The sequence below is a fragment of the Gymnodraco acuticeps genome, unplaced genomic scaffold (genome assembly GCF_902827175.1).
Source record: "Gymnodraco acuticeps unplaced genomic scaffold, fGymAcu1.1, whole genome shotgun sequence".
Classification (NCBI taxonomy): domain Eukaryota; kingdom Metazoa; phylum Chordata; class Actinopteri; order Perciformes; family Bathydraconidae; genus Gymnodraco; species Gymnodraco acuticeps.
This window is the reverse complement of record NW_022991187.1, coordinates 2,044,143-2,064,565: the sequence shown is the minus strand read 5'-3', so window position 1 is coordinate 2,064,565 and position 20,423 is coordinate 2,044,143. Positions and strand designations below refer to the sequence as shown.

At 42.9% G+C, this 20,423-nt stretch overlaps 1 protein-coding gene across 1 annotated transcript; it reads left to right on the top strand.

Moving 5' to 3' along the window:
- Positions 1-448: 448 nt before the first annotated feature.
- disp3 (dispatched RND transporter family member 3) lies at positions 449-19,820 on the top strand. Its single transcript, XM_034238181.1, is given in 23 exon segments — positions 449-634; positions 872-967; positions 4,508-5,497; positions 5,978-6,197; positions 7,207-7,343; positions 7,446-7,580; positions 9,497-9,657; positions 9,832-9,971; positions 10,597-10,682; positions 10,799-10,963; positions 11,938-12,099; positions 13,097-13,243; positions 13,338-13,474; positions 13,574-13,743; positions 14,693-14,823; positions 15,084-15,268; positions 15,372-15,498; positions 15,977-16,122; positions 16,209-16,368; positions 16,970-17,083; positions 17,654-17,826; positions 18,475-18,693; positions 18,695-19,820. Coding segments are annotated over 23 exon segments (4,209 nt in total). The 5' UTR covers positions 449-564; the 3' UTR covers positions 18,833-19,820.
- The last annotated feature ends 603 nt before the right edge of the window (positions 19,821-20,423 follow it).

Below are 20,423 nucleotides of genomic sequence, written 5' to 3'. Positions count from 1 at the left end.
GAGCAGAAGTTGACAGGTGAGGCGATGGATGTGCTGAATGTGTCTGCAACAGGGGAGAGCTGCTCATTAATGTTCGATGAGAGTGCGCGAGGGCGCTACGGTACACAGCAAAACAAAAGTACATTTCAGAAAAGAACCTAGAATATGAACTGTTCACACAGCTGCCAGATTGCATCTCCAACCAGACAAAACATGCATGAACCCCGAGATAACATACTCTTCTTAGGTAATTGTTTTAAATTGCCTGCACTTTTGTCTCCCAAATGTATAGCCAGTTATTATGATCACCCCACCTCCCATGCCACCTCCCCACAAACTGAGACTAGACCATACCAACTCTGACAGCATGGGAGGGGGGCTCATCTGCAGTGTCGTGACAACTGCATCAGCTTGGTGACATAAAATCAGCTGCATTTGAGTGGAACAAGCCCAAGGCACTTTTGGGGTGATTTATTAAACCTCTCCAGGCTGTCATGCCGTCCTCCAGTGATTCACAGCAGGTTTTCCCACTGCTCGCCTCTCCTCCACCAGTGAGCCAGTCAGCAGAGCAAGCTGAACAAAGCCATGGGAGAGAGAGAGAGAGGAGCTTCTAGGAAGAAATGTCTCTCACTGACTCTGTCGCCTGGACAACCGGGTAAGAGAGGAGGGGAGAGTGCACAGAAGCGAGAGAGAAAGGAAAGAGGAGCATAAAAGGAGAGGAAAACAACACATTATTAACTGCCGAGATTACAGGATTCCTATAGTGTGTTTGGGGGGCGGGATGGGAATGGATTAGTCTGTCATTTTCCATTTGGGGTTCCCTTGGTGTGTCTCTTTCTTCAAGAGTTATTAACTATGACAATAAAGCAGTTTTGTTTTTCTTCCACACCAGAGCATGGATTAGATGAAATTGCAGAGCACAAGTTCAGCACATTTCAAGTGGACCCTGCAGGCCTGAACGCTTCACCTGTAATTCTCTTCTCATCAGGTAAGATCATCCTCGGTGTTGCAAGCATGTGCATTAATAGGGACGCATTTGTTTGGGCCTGATTTACAGATAGCAAATATTAATTGCTGAAGGGAAACTGTAAAGAAATCAAGGTAATGCTAGGAAAAATCCAAATATTGATTGAATAAGCTTTAATAAATCAACGAAAAGTCCTCATATCTGTGGAGTACAAGCTTCGTGCATCAGATTAACTCTGCAGCAGATAAGTTAGTCTATGTGTTTGAATATCTTGTCTTTATGAAAAAAAGAAAATACCATCACTGTAGTATAGCTTATTTACAATATTGTATTCAGGAGAGTGAGAGAGATAGCACGGTACAGCCTCAGGATGCTTCTCAGTAGACAATGAAAAAAAAATGTTGTTTGGTGCAAATAGATCTCGAGAGTTTGTCTTGAAGACTCCAGATTCCCAGTGCATAGAAGGCACGTCCGCTATAAACACCCTGCTGAGCACTCAAGCATGAGGAGATATTCATACAGACCTAGTGAAATGAATGAGGTGGTTTACACCTTGCTGAATGTGTGTGCAGGTAGCATGTGATATCCATATTGGATGAGAGAGGAGATACAACTGAGGAGGGTGGGGTTATTTTTAGCTGCCGTCAATAATGAAGGTTACACATTTCACCTTTTGTGGGAAAGGCAGAGACACGGAGATAAAAGACAGAGACATTGGAGGGGAGAAAGGGGCAGGAGAGTGAGGCAAAGCGGGGATGAGAGAGAGAGGATTACAGGTGAAGTGTGTGAGGATCGCAGATTGCTCAGAGCTCCCTCTTCAAATACCAGATGCAATCCAGAGATGAAGAATAAAAGGGCTGACACGCTGCTTATGTGCACTTTTATGGGAGATAAAACACACAAGAAAATCAGCTCCAGTGGAGTTTCACCCTTCTTTTGCTCCTACGGGCTCAACACATATAGCCCTGCGCAGCACAACACTTCACATACTGCTGAAAAGAAGGCAGGTACAGATGGCAACACTTCTGTTCAAATATTCAATAGAGAAAGCGACACAGAAAGTTCAAAATGAAGTCTTACATCTTGGATTCACACAAGCTTTTTACACCTCATGAGCTGCAATGCACTTGAGGCCTCTCTGTGCATGTATCTTTCACGCAGCTTAAAACAGTATTATAGACAACGAAAAAACACAGCCCCCTAATATAGACTGAGCCACGAGGGAGGCAGCGTTTGTTCCAAGGATGCCAAATGACACTCTTTTTTTATCCACACCTGCACAGGGTTTAAACTGACTTTGTACTCGTGTTCTTTGCAGAAAAATAGCTTGGGAGCTTGTAAACACATTAGTCATAGCAGGCTCTGCTGCACACCGCTCATAATTATCGTACGAGGGGCAATGTTCTTGGATGTGAAGACTCATAAAGAGAGAAAAGCATGTGTCCTGAAGGCACTGTGGTTACCTTTCACTGTACCTGCATGCAAGGTGCACAGTAAGCATGCTGCACACAGTCTGCCCTAATGTCTAATGGGCACTAAGTCTGCTCATCAGTCTCTAATGAGTTCCTCAAACTGTCAGACTTTGACATCTGCACCACTAATCAGCCTGTTTGATGTGGAGACTGACACAGAAATGGAGATCTGCCTGTAGCCCTCTCAATTAGATTTCCCATTTGAATATTAAACAGCCGAAAAGCACCATTTCTCTCCGCAGATATCTGATGGTTGTTTGTTTGATGGACGTGACAGTCATTCCCCAGGCTTTTCTTTCCTCTCCTCATCACATTTCTGTTCTCGTCTGCTTGCCTCCTCTCATCCTCTGTTGGTGAGAGCGCCATCATCAAAGCAAAGCTGGAGAGGCAGAGATGATGAAATGTAACAGGATTACAATAATGGTATTTAAACCAGAGCTGTATTCCATTTCATTTACTCTAAATGTGCAATTACATCAATTACATCTAATATTTCTCCCTGATTTTGCCACATAATTGTTTTGGGCAGAAAAACATTCGAAAAAGGAAAAGTATCTCTCATGAAAGCAATACAGAAAACAACATAATTACGCTCATTTTGAAATATCAGCCCATGATGCATGCAGATGACCAAATGATGCCACCAAGTTACAGGCGATTACATTGAAGAAAAACGATTCCCGTGTTATTTTAGACGTACAAAGCACAGTGATGACCACAATTAATGAGATGATCTGGTTGGGCTGGCATATTTAGTTCTCTGTTTGCACACTTTAGTGCCAAACCTCCCAACACCATTAATGGATTTGTCATTTGACATTCGCAGTGTGTGGGCAGATGTTGGTGTGCTGCTCTCCCATTAAAAGGTGCACTGGTGTCCTTGTCTCTGCAGCGAGATGACATGGCGATTCATAAAAGAAACGTTGTGGAAATTAAAACGATTGGCCCAAGAGAGTCATTTTTTTTCTCCGCAGTGTATTAAACAGTGGAGCGTTTGCTGTTAATCTTAACAGACAAACTCAAATGTAGCTTACATCTCCATAAGCATACATAAGAAAGCTCACGTTTAAGTTCTGTAATCAATGTCTATCTCAAAAAGTATAGAAATACAAGTAACGCTGTTATCAATGTTGACTTCCTCCATTTGTAGTGAACTTTGGTGGTGATTTTTCTCCAGCAGACGCAAACACATTTTTCCTTTGGCTCTACTATGAAATAAAGTCAGTCTTGGTGAAAAAGCACAAACATAAATCTCATAAATCCACCAGCCTCTTGTTTATTTATAGCTTCAGGGTCTGTCTCCGAAGAGTTTTCCTTCCCTGCTTTCCAACAAATATCGATTACATGCTATCGTTTGTAAGTTCTCCTTTTTTTTTGATGGATTTTCACTTCAACTCCAGGGCCGGGCGCAGCTATCAAGATTCCCTGTCTTACCTGGCTGACCTTAAAGCCTCGGCTCTGAGGAGAATAAATAAATGTCTGCAGTTAGTGGGCTCACTGCCACTTGAATGCAAACGGCAGTATCTTGTGGGAAAGTAGTGTCACCTAATGACACTATTATTCAAAGACTGCGCGTCACAGGAGAGAACCCCTCTCTTAATCCACCACTCGCTCTTCTTGTCGGTAATTAGACATGTGAGATGATTTCATTTGCTGCAGCGCAGACACGGCGGCTGTTGATATGTAAAAGCCACCAGCAGCTCCTCTCCAGGTGATAATGGCTTGCACACGCTGACAGAGAGAAGAAGTAAATCACATCTTTTAGCCTGTCTCACCCCCAAACTGTGATCAGCATCCTAAAGCAGGCCATTTTCTCTTCTAAGCCCTTCTGAGAAAAAAAGGTCTCCCCTCCTCAATTGTCGGCGAATGTGAGCCCTTTGTCAACAGCTGCTTGAGGACAAACATAATTCTCACGTCCTTGCTCGCTTAGTGCAACTTCTAGAAGTTATCTTGTCCTTCATTCTGTCTGATGCATTCACTTGTGTCCTTCATCCTGGAGTTCAAACATCCAATGTGTTCTCCTCCGAAGATGGAAAGGGGGTGTTGGTTTAGTGAGTGAGGATAAAGTGGTGTTATGTGTCCCTGACAGGTGCCAGCATGGATGTGGAGGATGAGCCGCTGCTGTTTCAGACCAGCTGGGGAGGCGAGGAAGATGATGATGAGGAGGAGGAGGAGCAGGAGGAAGAAGTAGAACACGCAGCAGGTCGGAGGTGCTTCTCTGGGGAGGAGTGTGGACTGTGGAGGGCAGTGGGGTGGGTGTACACTAAGCCCTGGGCCAGTGGAGTGGTTTTAGGGGTAGTTGTGTCACTACCCTGTGCCCTGTTTGCCTACATGCTCCTCTACTGCCCTCCTCTGGACATAGACCTGTCCTACAGTGCCTTTGAGGTTCACAGCCACTTCTCTGCAGAGCGCTTCGACGCCCTCGCCATCGCTGTAAAGACTCAGCTGGGGTCATGGGACAGACGTAGGCGAGACGTAGAGGACAGCGAGTCGGAGGCCCTGATGGAGCTCCTGCTGGAGAGGCTGAGGGGGCAGGAAGTGTTCAACAGGACGGATAATGAGGGCATCAGGTCCCCCGCTCCTCAAAAAGCGCTTTCACAGGCAGCAGATGATCAGAGGAGAGTATCCGCTGTGAGCACAGATACAAGCACAGTGCTTGATATGGGTCAGGATGAAACGGGGAAGCACAAAGACTCAAATCAAACAGCCGAGGAGGAGGCGGAGAGATCACAGGATGGAAATATGACTCTCATCAGGAGGCGCAGGTTTGCTCCCAATTACTACCTGCAGAGCCAGGCCCAGTGGAGGATAGAGCTGGTGTTTGTGGCTCAAGGGGAGGGAGACCTGAACATCTTCACTCCTGAACGCCTGCAGACCATTCACCATGTGGAGCGCCTGCTCATGCAGCACCCTCAGTTTCATCAGTTCTGCTGGAAGCCTCTGGAGATGCTGAGGGATCTGCCACTGGGACCCACCTACTGCGCCCCCCCCAGCTCCCTCCTGTCCTACCTGTACCCCAGTGAGAGAGGAGGCAAGATCTACTACGATGGCATGGGCCCTGATCTTGCTGATGTTCAAGGTGGGTCCAATTTAACAGATTTCAAGTGTGAAGAAATATATATCAGAATCAGGTTTATTACCAGGTAGGTGGTCTTTATCTCTCTACATCAGAGGTGGGAAGTAGTGGAGTACAAATACTTCGTTACTGTACTTAAGTACATGTTTCTGGTATCAGTACTTTACTCCACTACTTGTTTTTCTGACGACCTTTTACTTTTACTTCTTACATTTTAAAATACCTGTACTTTCTACTTCTTTCTAGGTTGACATGCACAAGGCATTTGACTTGATGTCGTGGTGCATACATAAAAGTAAAAAATAAAATAAAAAACATAGATAGAGAACTATCTATCTAAAATATAGTAAAATATATCGTCAAATATAGCAGTGTTTACATATAAATAGAATGGAATCAAATGGAATCATATATGGAATAAAATTCAGCAGTAATAAAAAAAGTAAAAAGTCGTCCTAACATATCCTGTGTTTGTATTCCCAGGGTCTCTGAGTCTGGCCATCACCCACCCACAGTTCTACTGGTACGTGGATGAGAGTCTGTCTCCTGAGCGTCTCTCCTCCTCTCTCTTACGCAGTGAGATCCACTTCGGGGCTCCTCTCCCCTCCTTCTACTCCCTGCAGGACCGAGCTCACGAGCAGAGGTCACGCTTCAAAGACTTTGTGGTTCAGTACGCAGACATCCTGGCCAAGCAGTCTACCAGGTCAGGAGGGAATCATAGTACATCATCCATCCTTTCAGGGTTCATTTCGCTGCCTTTCAGTCACTTTTACAACACATTTGTAATAAATGGTTACAAAAAAAAATTCATTCGAGTTATATTTTTATTAAATCTGCCCTTTGTGACCTACAGTTGAGGTTTTCTGGTAGAATATAAACAAATCCACTTTCTTGTGTTTGAACGTTAATTATTAGTAAAAAGAAAGGGGGCATACATGTGGGTGAAGCGGGGAATGCTGGAGATGTACTGAGATATTTTTTAAGTCTTTCCCAACACAAAAGAGTAGGCTCCCATACTTTGTCAGGGGTGTGAAACTCAATTTCATCTCGGGCCACATTCACATTATGGTTGCACTTAAAGGGCCGGTTGTGACTTTAAGACTATATAAAAATACATATATAAATATTTAATAAATATAAAATAATGTATTATATATTACATGATTTCCTCTGTATTGGACTATTATCAGATAGGGTAATAACTAGGTCTGAAAGCAGAAGTCTGTTCAGTGAGAATGTCACAAAATTGTTTAAAAAGAAAAGCCACATTCTGGAAAAAAAGTCAAAATCATTTGTGACATTTTGAAAAAAAAGTAACACTTTGGAAAAAAAGTCAAATTTGAGATGCATTGTAGGACATGTAGTTTATGGGCAACATGCTTCTGTAAATCGCAATGTAACCGTATAATAAACATATTATATTCTTTGCAAGCTCTTGTGGGGCCACAGAAAATGAAGTCACGGGCCGGATTTGGCCCCCGGGCCTTGAGTTTGACACCCCTGCCGTATATGAAACAGAAAAAACGTGTTATCCTTACACGTTAAATCGCGTTAAGTTACCTCATTGCAGCTCCGGCTCCTAAATTTAATTCACAACATGCACCCTTTCTACTTGAAATGCATTGAAGATCATGTAAAGGAAAATTAAAACCATAAGAAATGTTTGTAAATAAGAAACAAAATGTGATGTTATTTTGTATCTGCTGCCCCAGCCAGGTGAAGGTGCTGTACGGGGGCACGGAGCTGTTTGATGATGAGGTGAGACACACCTTTCACAACGACATGATGCTGGCTGTCATCAGTGGAGCCTGCATTACTGTGCTCGTCTATGTCCTCACCTCCTTTTCTGGTACAGTAGGACCTGCTCTTTAATCCACTTTCATTCATGTTTCCTTTTTTTTGGTCCTTTGATATCATATGAATGTTAACAAGCTCCTTCTTTTCTCTGTAGTGTTTCTGACTTTCTTTGGACTCGCCAGCATTGGACTGAGCTGCCTAATGGCTCTTTTCTTGTACCATGTTGTTTTTGGCGTGAGGTACCTGGGCATTCTCAATGGAGTTGCAGCTTTTGTTATTATTGGGATTGGTAAGGGAAAAAAGAAACACTAGTTATTTTATTATTTAAACAGACCCTATTCTGCTATTTAGTGCCTCTACTGCAGGGGTGTCAAACTCAATTTCATCACGGGCCACATTCACATTATGGTTGCACTCAAAGGGCTGGTTGTAACTTTAAGACTATATAAATATACATATATAAATATTTAATATATATAAAATAATGTTTTATATGACATGATTGCCTCTGCATTGGATTATTATCAGATAGGGTAATAACTTCAGAATTAACTACGTCTTAAAGCAGAAGTCTAGGGCAAATAATTGCAAGTCTCTTCAGTGAGAATGTCACAAAATGATTTCAAAAGAAAAGCAAAATAAATAATAAAAGTAACATTTTGAAAAAAAAGTCAATTCTGAGAAAAAAGGCATATTTAGAAGAAAAAAAGTCAAATTTGAGATGCATTGTGAGACATGTAGTTTATGGGCAACGTGCTTCTGTAAATCGCCATGTACCGTATAACAAACATATTATATTCTTTGCAAGCTCTTGTGGGGCCACAGAAAATGAAGTCGCGGGCCAGATTTGACCCCCGGGCCTTGAGTTTGACACCCCTGCTCTACTGTGACACGATAACATGCTTTAATGTTCAAAAAGCTCTCATATTTATTTTTTTCTTTGCTCATACTGCCTGTGCTGCAGCACCTCTTTTCCCCCTCTGTCTGGGAGAGAAACTCCCTCTGGAGGGACTTTAGCCTTGGCAGACCCTTTACATGCATAAAACATATATAACACTGCAGGAAAGAGAAAACCCCAGAAAGTGTAATAGGGTCCTAACCCTCCTGTTGTCTTCGGGTCAAATCTGACCGCTTTACTACTTTCATCAATCATAACTTTTTTGTTTTACATTCAATCAATTGCATTAAAGCTTTATGATATCCTTCACAGTAGACATTTGAACATATAAAATTGCTGATCACCACTTTCATTGAATTTTGGATGATTTAGTCAACTTTGTAACACCATGGTGTTCCCGGTCAAAAATGACCACCATAAAGAAAAGGAATTAGTAACCATCCTGATCAGATAAAACACACACACAAACTCCCACACACACACACACACACACACACACACACACACACACACACACACACACACACACGCACACACACACACACACACACACATACCATGTATACATCACTTCAGGGGACATTACATTGACTTACATGCATTTCCTGGAGACTTATCCTAACCATAACCGTAACCAACACATGCCTAACCCTTACCCTTACCCTTACCCTTAACCTTACCCTAACCCTTAACCTAACCAAGTCTTCACCCTAAAATTAATGATTCCCCTCATGGGGACCTCCAATTTGTCCCCATAAGGGAGGCGAGTCCCCACACGTGACTGTGTAAACAGATTTAGGTCCCCACAAGTATAGTAATGCTAGGCCACACACACACACACACACACACACACACACACACACACACACACACACACACACACACACACATACACACACACACACACACACACTCTAGATGTGTTCTCCCCCCATGTGAATCACACCTGGCACACGCAATACATGTTCAGTGTCGATTCTTTGTATATTTACTGCAGTTTTTCATGTATACCAGAAGTCTGATACAATATTTGTAGTTTGTTTTTTGTATTAATGTAATAGCAGTTAAAACAGGACCGGTCAAATTTGACCAAGACAATAGGAGGGTTAAGGAATAGTTCTATATTTGTGAAGTGCGAAGACTATACATCTTTAAACATGAGAGTTTAATTTTATAAGCTAAAAAGTTAAAAAAATAGTTTTTCAAAATGTCAATCTATTGCTTTAAACATTGACATCGTTTTTTTTTCTTTTTCGGTACATTACGGATGAAATGTCACAAGGCTTTTCTTTTCTCTTGTTGCTCAGGGGTGGATGATGTATTCGTGTTCATCAGCACCTTCCGACAGGCTTCCCATCTGCGTCAGCCGCTGCAGAGAATGATCTACACAATTAAAACAGCCGGCCGCGCTACTTTCCTCACCTCCTTCACTACCGCCGCTGCCTACGCTGCCAACACTTTCTCTCAGGTATTCTAGAGGAGAAGCCCGGACGTTAATAGGATCAGTACAGGGAGTATAAATGACTCCCCTGCTATGGATGAACAGAACTGCCTCTCTCAGCAGACAGGCATTTTCACACGATAAGCACAAATTAAATGTTTCAAGGTCCTTTACACTGCTCTTCGTTTAACTGACACTTAGATCCCGGCCGTGCATGACTTCGGCTTATTCATGGCCCTCATTGTGAGCTGCTGCTGGCTCTGGGTCTCCGCCCTGATGCCCGCCGCCCTGTGCATCTGGACTGAGGTTGTGGAGCCTCAGGAACACGCCTGGTTGAATTGGTGAGATGTTGCTCCCTTAAAGGTCCCCTATTATACTGTTTTTCATCAACATATCATAGGTCTCAGATATATATAAACATGTCTCTGAAGTGTTTGGCTCGAAACACCAAACAGATCATTGCAGCATTACCCATAATCCCCTCTGTTTCAGCCCTGTTTCCAAAGTGCTGATTCTCTGTCTGTTACTTTAGATGAAAATAAGGAGCCCCTCCCCACGCCCCTCTGAGAGAGATTTGGTTAAAAAGAACTCAATGGTGCTCTAGGAGGAGATTCAGGTGATAAGGTGGGGGGGGGGTTACCTTGGTTGCTGATTGGCTAATGGTTACACAAGCCAACAAATCGTTATGACATCATAAAGCAGCCAAAATCTGATCAGCTCATTTTCAGACAGGTTTTTATATAAATGGATCAGGACAAAAAGAGAGAGAATCTTTGTTCCTGAAACTTTCAGAATCTCTTTACACAGAGGGGACACATGTTGATGTAGAAGAGACATGAACAAGTGGGTTTTGCATAATAGGTGACCTTTAACTTTGGTGTTAGACATTATTTGTGCATGCTGTGTGAGAACACAGTGTACTCTCTGCAGCTGTGTCTCCTCTAAACCGCCTCCTCCCCTCTGAAGCTGGAAGCTGTTTTCAGGACTGTCAGCGAGCCACAGTCCTTTGTCAGATGAGGATGATGATGTGGCACTTCTGTCGGTGGAGCCAGGTGAGATTATTATCTTCGAGCACTGAGACAATCATGGGGGATGGGAAAGGGAATGAGTGGTTGTAAAACACTTCTGTCAAAGCACCTCAAAGTCTTCTGTCTTTGTCTCGGGCCAGGCTCCTGTGACACAGATGGTGATGCATCCATTCTGTCCCTGTCGGTGGAGACACCTCCGTTTGCTCCGGGGCAGCAGCATGTGGGCGTGGTGAGCACTAACCTCCGATGGGCCCTGAAGCACTTAGTGGCAGAGCCAGTTGTGGAGCGACGGAAAGCCGTTCTAGGTGAGGTTTGATATCCTGTATGTTTTCCATGGTCTCGCTCCAAAAAATATCAATGGAGACCAATCAGGACTGCTGAAAGTCTTCACACACTGAACACTTTGGTTGCAGACGTTGCACCTAGGCACGTAAATAACAAAACTAAGTGGTAGTAGTTGAAAGAGTTAGTTAAATTGAGAATCATTATGGGCATGGCTTATTTAAAGCTAATGTACCTGCAGGATTCTGGCTGTTCTGAGTGTGTGTCTTTATCACACTTATTGTAAGAGGCTTTGGATACAAGCATCAGCTAAATTAAATGTAATATATATTATATATTATAAGTCATAAAATACTTTCAGCAGACGTAAAAATTATCTTATTTTCTGCATGTTTTATGTGATAAAATGCTCCATAAACAAGACTGTAATTGATATGTTAACACAGCCCTTTGTAAACACCTTCAGAACACAGACAGTGTTACTGAAGTGGAGGTTTCTGCTGAGAAAGGATTAGGAAAACTCAGGACTCACTTTTTTGACAAGGCAATATATTCTAAAGAAAACTAGAAAATATCAGGGAGTTGTATTTGTTCCGTTTTCTCAGGTATTGTCAGCCCAGAAAGTTACCTCAGCTCATCAAGTCAATATCTTTATTGCTATTGTATGAAAAGCATCCAAGCAATGTAGCGCAAAAAATTGATAAAACACAGAACAAATAAGTGCTAAAAGATACATAGAACCTAAAGACATGAACACTTATTTTCACATTAAAATGAAAGGCGTGAACACAAACAGACCTCCAGCCCTTTCTTGTCCAGCCTGAGGCGATGGAGTCTGCCAGAGGAAGAGCAAACACCTCTCCCCCAGCATTCATCCTCCCTCTTTTACGGAGTGACTGTAATTGATCGTTGCTCCTGATCGGTCTCACAGCTGCTCTATCTGCGCCATCAGACCCTCCACTCTGCTATCATCTCTCTTTGTCCTCCTGTCGCCCAGGTGTCTTCCTCCTGGTTCTGCTCTTATCTGCCGGCTGCTGCTGTTTCCTGAGGCCGGCCACTCACGCCCCGCTCCTCTTCCGCCGGGACACAAACCTCCAGACTCTGCTGGCTCTGAGGAGCAACCTCAGCGGGCAGGGTATCTCCTGCCCCATGTGCTCAGGTGAGACTGTCCTGCTCCTCAGGTAAAGGGATACTTCACCCATAAAGTGACCATTTGTACATCAATGACTCACTTTCTGTTACCTTCAATCTTACAAGAAGGCTTGGTTTGTCTGACGTGCCTCCACAGTCGACAAAGAATACAATACATTTGACTAGTTTTGGTAGATGTAAGTAAATGAGTGCCATGTCTAACAACAGCAGAACCATAGCAAAATATCCCAAATAAATATTCTCACACAACTGGTAATAATCCAAGTCTCATTTATCCAGATGTCTGAAACTTTAATATTTGAAACACTTCTACAGAAACAATCTCACATTTGCACGATTTTTTTATTGCACTAACTTACCTTCTTATTTATTTTTAGGTCTTAAGTACTGTTCATGGTATGTTCCACTGATGGTGGAGCTTGGGACATGTTCATTGCCACAATTATGCTGTAGCTATAGTGCAGTGTTTCTCAAACTTTTTCATACCAAGGACCACCTAACTCCACAAATATCCCAAAACACATCGTTTTTTACAAATCGCCTGAAAATGGTACAAACAAGTGGCCACATGTGTGATGAAGGTGTTTATCTGGGCTATATCATGCAATCAGTAGTGAAACTTAACCTCGCTCCATTGTGGAGATATTCCCGCGAGAGTGCGGAAAACTTAAATTTATTTATTTATTTCAAATGTGAAATTTTACCAATATACTCACGGACCACTAGGGGGCGCTCACGGACCACCAGTAGTCCGCGGACCACACTTTGAGAAGCACTGCTATAGTGCATATGACAATAAGGGTTTTGAAAAATGGCATGTTTTTATGAACTGTGTGAACCCATTTACTTTAATCCATCGGGACTTTTTGTCTTTTTACTCTTTGTTCACCTGCAGGCATGTTAGAAAAATAACTATTTCCTCAAGATAACAGGGGCTTAGTAATTAATATACAAATGGTCCTTTTGCATATCTAATAATCCTGTGTGCACGCTGTGTCCTGCAGGTGTGTTCATGGAAAAGCCCCATCCTCTGTACACACACACTTCCTCCTCAGCATTTAAGTTCTCCACACATCAGCAGCACCCGAGCACATCCACCTCCAATGCTCATCGGACCTCAGTAAAACCAAATTCAAACACCAACCAAACAGGTATGAATAATACATGGTTCACAAACATCCACTTCCTCTTTATTTCAAACCTCTCTCATTATTCTGAAATGTTTTACTTTGTTCTGTTGTTTAGACTTTTTACTCACAGTGTTCATATCAAAGTTGGACCACGTCTCCTCTGCAACCCTTTACCGCTTCTCCCTCAACACCAGCACCCCCTCCCCGTGGAAACTGTGCAGCACAGAGCATGAACAGGTGTCATCATTTCAGGTGAGAGAGCAAAAATGTAATGAGTTGTACCATAATGTCTCCGTGCTGCCATATGTGCCTCTAAAGCGGCTTATAACTAATCTTGTTTCATCTGAATAGGCTTATAATCAGCCCCGCGGCAATTACACCAGCAGAATGACAGTGTGTGTTTCCCATGTGTACCACCCGTACCCCAGCTGGATGATCACATCCACCTCGTGTGAATCCCGGCACGGCTGGAGCCCAGAGTTTTCCTTTTATGTGGCAACGTCTGTGCAGCAGAGCAGCAGGTGAAAACTCCAAGGAAAGACATCTAAGTATAAATAGATGAGCTGTAATGACTTTTGAATTGTAGTAGTTTTGAAAAGTTAGTTAGTTATTTGTATTTGGGCAACAAGTGCCTTTATCTAAGTCAGCGGTGTCAAACTCAAATACATAGTGGGCCAAATAAAAAATTGGTTCTAGTCGAGGGCCGGACTGGTTCAATGTTCATTGCAAAACTTATTGAAATGAACTTATTGCACATATTCAACCTGGAACTAACAAAGCTTAAATGATTGCCTATAAAAACAGCATTAAACATTAAATAATCAGTTGCATTCATTTCTTATGGCTCTATCTGCAGAGTCATTTCTTATGATTACATTTCTCCACAGGCCAACAACAGCTTCAAAAAAACAATTCCCCTCAAAGAACAAAACAAACACTCCCTGTTGTCTCAAGAAACAAAGTGCAGAAGGAAACATCCATTAAACTCAGGTTGCTGCTCTGTGATGCTAGTTCAAGCAGATACTTGGCATCTCATCTTGGGTGCAAGGTCATCATTGTTTGGAGTCAGGCTCTGAGCTGAGGAGACCCTCAGGATGAAGTGAAGGTGTGCGTGCAATATACCGGCGGGCCAGATCTAATAGTAATTAAAAATTATCCTGCGGGCCGAAATTAAATCCACCAAGGGCCTGATTTGGCCCCCGGGCCTTGAGTTTGACACATGTGATCTAAGTGAACGTATTGCGAGTGGGAGTCAGAGGGGATGACACGCAGCAAATGGTCCCAGGCTGGATTCAAACCTGGGTCCTCTGCATGGGGACCAAGCCTCACTTCGTCTACCAACTGAGCTACATGTCGGACCCTTTAAATAGATGTGTTGTGTGCCGAAGTTGACATTGCTCTGCAGAAAAATGTATCTGTACATTGTTGTGCTGTTGAGGTATATTTTCAGCTCTGCTTTTCCTATCTCAGGAGATTGTACTTCGCGCAGCACCACCTGAGACCTCATCCCAGCCGAGTGTGTGTCAACCCGCCCGGCTGTGGCATCAGTTTTGGGCCTGATGGACCCACACAGGGATCCTTTTATCTTCCTTTTCCCAGCGGTGAGCAAGCAAGTCTCAGAAAGCATCATCAGTCCTCCAAGAAAGCTACCTTCTTAGAGCATGTGTCACACTGCTGAAATGTATTTTTTTCCCTTAATAATAGAGTGATATACACATCTTCTTTCAAACATTGCTTCTGAAAGTGGCACTTTCTCAACCCACGGGAGGATTTTCCCACAGAATTGCAGCTATAGAGATATTTTTACACCGTATAACTAGATGCCTGTTGAGAGATTTTCCCTCTGGTTCTATTTTCAAAGATCCCTCGTCTGCTGCCAAGATGAAGTCATCCAAAACGTTTGGTTTCAACCCTTGCAGTGGGGGGGCATGTGGCCGCCCGGCGGTGCGTCCTCTAGTGGACACCGGGGCCATGGTGTTCGTTGTGTTCGGCATCCTGGGAGTCAACCGGACCGAGCACAGGGACAACCACGTGATCGGAGATATGGTGAGGCTCACACTTGTGCATCTTAATAATCAACAGAAATAAATCAGAGATAGATGTATGAATAGTCTCATGTGGCTGACGTGGTGTTTAAATCTCTTCAAAGGGCAGCATCATATTGGATCCAGACTTCGATGTGTTCCAGGAAATGGAGCATCTTTGCAAAATCTGTAAAGCTATAAGTGCAAACACACAACTCGTGAAGCCTGGAGGAGCGCAGTGTTTACCTTCAGGTAACACACCCACACACACACCCACACACACACACACACACACACATTTCATTAAAAAAGGATCAGTCCCGTTTACCGTTATACCTTTTTTGAGCAAAAGGGCACTTCATGCACTGCTTCCCACTCCTCAGATATTCATATTCGCTGGTTTTCTTAATGATTTTTAATAGGAAATTGAATATTTTGGGCTTTTGGACTATAGCTTAGAAAAAAGTGTAAACTTCTGCAATCTCACGGGGATTTTATAAAACCAAATAAAAAAGAAATGAATTAAGAAATGATAATGATATAAAATAATTGTGAAATAATCAGTCAAATAAACCCTTAAACTTTATTTTAGACACTTTATAGCTCAAGCTGCAATGTATGAAAGACTTAACTTGGTAAACTTGCTGTAAAAACACTCAAATCCAAAGCAAAATCCTGGTAAACTATTACACAACATTCTTGACAATGTGTAATGTCCTGTCCCCCTCAGGTAACAAGCTGTCTTCTGTCCTGCCTCTGCTCCACCCTGAGTGTCTCTCCCTCCCGCAGCCCAACCTGCTCCCGGGGCAGCTCTCCCACGGGGCGGTGGGGCTGCACGGAGGAAAGGTCCGCTGGCTGTCCATGGCCTTTGAGTCCGTGAGTCTCTTCATCTCCAGCTTTTCATGTTCCTGCATCACATTTGAATTTCACTTTCATGCCTTTAACTCGACCTCTCTCCCCAGACCACATACAAGGGCAAATCCTCCTTTCAGACCTACTCCGACTTCCTTCAGTGGGAGAACTTTATCCAGGAGCAGCTCGCCTCTCTCCCACAATCCTCCGCTCTGCAACGGGGTTTCCAGACCTGCGAGCACTGGAAGCAGATCTTCATGGAAATCATAGGCGAGTGACAAAAATACGTGTTTCTGTTCTGCAAACTTAAGATTTAAAGGTCACCTATTATGCAAAATACACTTGTTCATGTCTCTTCTACATCAATATGTGTCCCCTCTGTGTAAAGAGATTCTGAAAGTTTCAGGAACAAAGATTCTCTCTCTTTTTGTCCTGACCCATTTCTATAAAAACCTGTCTGAAAATGAGCTGATCAGATTTTGGCCACTTTATGATGTCATAACGATTTGTTGGCTTGGTAACCATTAGCCAATCAGCAACCAAGGTAACCCCCCCCCCCCCCCCTTATCACCTGAATCTCCTCCTAGAGCACCATTGTGTTCTTTCTAACCAAATCTCTCTCAGAGGGGCGTGGGGAGGGGCTCCTTATTTTCATCTAAAGTAACAGACAGAGAATCAGCACTTTGGAAACAGGGCTGAAACAGAGGGGATTATGGGTAATGCTGCAATGATCTATTTGGTGTTTGGAGCCAAACACTTCAGAGACATGTTTGTATATATCTGAGAGCTATAATATATTGATGAAAAACAGTATAATAGGGGACCTTTAAGATTGAATCTGTTAACGAAACTCTGATAATATTGTGTGTAGGAGTGGAGAGCGCCCTCTGGAGTCTGCTGCTGTCTCTGGTCATCTGTGTTGCCGCTGTGTCCGTGTTCACTGCACATCCTCTGCTGCTGCTCCCAGTGCTCGTAACCATTGTCGGTGAGGGATGAGAAGTTGTATATTCAATGATAATAAAGGTTTATTTGTAAAGCACTTTACACACAGGATGCAGCTCACAGTGGTTTAACAACTTGGCACATATGATAAGACAAACAGTAAAGTAATACAAAGTCAAATGTTAAAACCTTTTAGCACAAATGCAGCATGTTTACATATTACTCCATGGCATACGAAAAGGTAAATTAAAGTATAAATACAATAAAATAAAACAAAAGTTGAAAACAGATAACCCACTCAATAAAAGTAAAAAAGACATAGTATGAAATAAAACAGTATAATACAATTAATAGATATATTTTACATGTAAAAATTTAAAGATATATCAAAATAAAGGGAAATGTTGCTTTAAAAGTTAGGTTAAAATGTTGGAAGTGTAGTGGATAAAAGCCACTTCCCTTATCTTTTAATACCTGCCGTTGAGGACCTTAGGTACTTAAAACCGTATAGAAAAAGAAAATTGTTAAGACACTCAGGAACGGGTTTTAAAATGAAACATCTAGGCCTGGGTCTGCATCATATGTGTAATTCTGAGAGTCTGTCCTCGCTCAGGAGTGATCTGTCTGGTGGTGGCCATCATGTATTGGCTGGGCTGGGAGATGGGAGCGGTCGAGGCCATTTCTCTCTCCATACTCGTGGGATCTTCCGTGGATTACTGCCTGCACCTGGTGGAGGGGTACCTGCTGGCTGGGGAGACCATGACCTCCACGCCTGGGCATAACTCGGTATGGGAGAGTACTTTCAATTCAGCAATTAGTTAAAGGTCTGTTCACAAAAAAGGCAAGAAGCATCCTGGAGGCGCATTAAGAAAAAGGAGCCGCTTCCAGTGGTGGAAATTAAATAAGTACATTTACTCCTGTACCTGTACTTTATTACAATGATCAGGTACCTGTACTTGAGTATTATCTGTTCATGCCGCTTTATACTTCAACTCAACTGCATTTCAAAGGGTAATATTGTACTTTTTAGGTCACTACATTTATTTTACATATTTAGTTACAAATTAAGATTTTTGCAAAAAAACATCGACATTTATGAAAAGAAAAAAACATTATAAATGAAACCAGCCAACTGTCAGCTTTGTCATTAAATCTAGTCATTGAGAGATAATGAATTATCATCTATGACAATTTAGGTAACTTACTATTTTACTGTGAACTATTTTTTTTTCTTCCATTGGGTACTTTTTTGTTTTAATACTTCAACTACATTTTGCTGATTAAAGTTATTTACTTTGACTTCAGTAACATTTCCAATGCAGGGTTTGTACTTTTCTTTTTACGGTGTTATATGAGTACTTTCACTTCATTAAAGGATCTGAATACTTTCTCCCCCGCTGGCTGCTTGTACTTTAATCTGTGTTTTCTCTGCAGGAGCCGGGGGTCGAGAGGCAGAGGCGGACCCTGGAGGCAGTCAACCATGTGGGCGTTGCCATAGTGTCCAGCGCCGTCACCACGGTGATCTCCACAGTCCCTCTCTTCTTCTGCGTCATTGTGCCTTTCGCCAAGTTTGGCCAGATAGTGGCTATAAACACCGCCGTCTCCATTTTGTTCACCCTGACCGTGACTGTGGCCATGTTGGCCTGGGTGGCCCCCCCCCCGCTTCACCCGCACCCCCCGCGCTGTGCTGAAGGCCAGCCTCGCCGTGACGGTGGTGTCAGCCATGGGAGCGTTTATCTGCTGGGTGGGGGGACAGTTTGGAGCGCTGGCCTGGCAACCAATCAGCACGTAAACACACACCCGTCCGCCAACTCACACTGATGTCAGACAGGGGAGTTCCTCTGTTCACTGAAAGCACTCAGAATAGCAGATCAGTAAATGATCTCTACAGCACAAAGATGTCAGATTCCTTTATTAGAAGCTCATGACCAAACACGTCTTTTTATCTTGTGTTAATCAGTGGATTGTAAGCACATGTAATAAGTGTTAATGACTCACTGAAGTGGGTCGACCTTTCTTGGTTGACTCAATGAGTCAGTTATTTATTTGATCTCATGTCGCCTTCAGCCTGGAGGTGGAGATGATTCAGTGATCATTGGGAAATGGAGGCTGAGTCACAGTTTTCATTGGTGTAGCTCATCGAGTTGTGAAGAGCTGATGACTGTTCTGTGACCACCGACAGCGTGCTCTGACGTGTGTTAACCGGCTCTCATGATTAACGTGACACCTTTCTTTCACTTATTGTAATTTTCTTCTTGAATGTTTTTACAGCCACATTTGTAAAGCTGTCTGGATGTGGCTGGATTAAAAGTTGTACTAGTCAAGTTTTTACTGTGCACAGTTTTGTGATTTTTCAGTAAGCTGCTCTCACACATCGTGAACTGAACTCTTGATGCTGCCAGCACACACTTCTTCTTAAGAGATGTTTATACTTCAAACCCCTTTCCCTTCACGTTTATATCTTGGAGCTGCTTCTGGTTTTTCCTTTCGTTATCAGCTCCAAGTGAAAGAGACCTCTTGTCAGCTCCTCAGGTGTACGCTCACATCGTCCACTGCACTTACACACACTCACTTACACACACTCTGCTCTCTTACAGTCTAGAGTAGCACTCAAACACCCATCAACGCCGGCTCCAGTGTGCCCCTCAGTAAGGGCCCTTTGTCAAGCCACATAACACAATAATGGTTAGGGAGAGGGACTCGACCGCAGCGAGAACAGTACTTTTTGTTTTGTGTGTGTGTTACTTGTGAATGTCAAATAAAAGCCTCGGGTGTTTCCATGTGCCGTTTTCTTCTGCATTGTTATGTAACGGAGACCTGTCACTTTCTTACTCTACTGGGAGAGCTACGCAGCATCACATCTCCAGTTGGCCGTCGTTAATTATTCATGTGAAACGGCTCAGATTTGACATTGGATTGTAGTGCATGAATGTTTCATGCGGGTCATTAAACACAGGGACAGCAGTTCTGCATACAGAGGCATTTAGTGTTCATTCAGATGGGAGCAGAACAAATGTTTTGAGTTAAAAACATTAGCACTTTTGTCCTGGAGAGTCCTCTGTGTTGTTATTTTAATAAAGCAGCAGCACCATGTTCATTATGTGGCAGAAGAAAACTAAAACTGCTGATTTAGAGCTCATTTTCACGACTGATGATACTATAGAGTTTGAATGTCAGTGTTCCATTTACATTGATTGAAATATGAAGGTCATTTTCCCAAGAAGATGCAAATAACAAGCATCTGATATATAGAAGCTGTATAAAGCAATGGTTTTACTTTGAAAGAGTAAGATGATGATTTGGGAAAAGATGTTTCCCAATTCAGACACACTGTCTTTACTGGAGCGAACACTACATTTGTCTGAATAGCCTCCACATGTGTT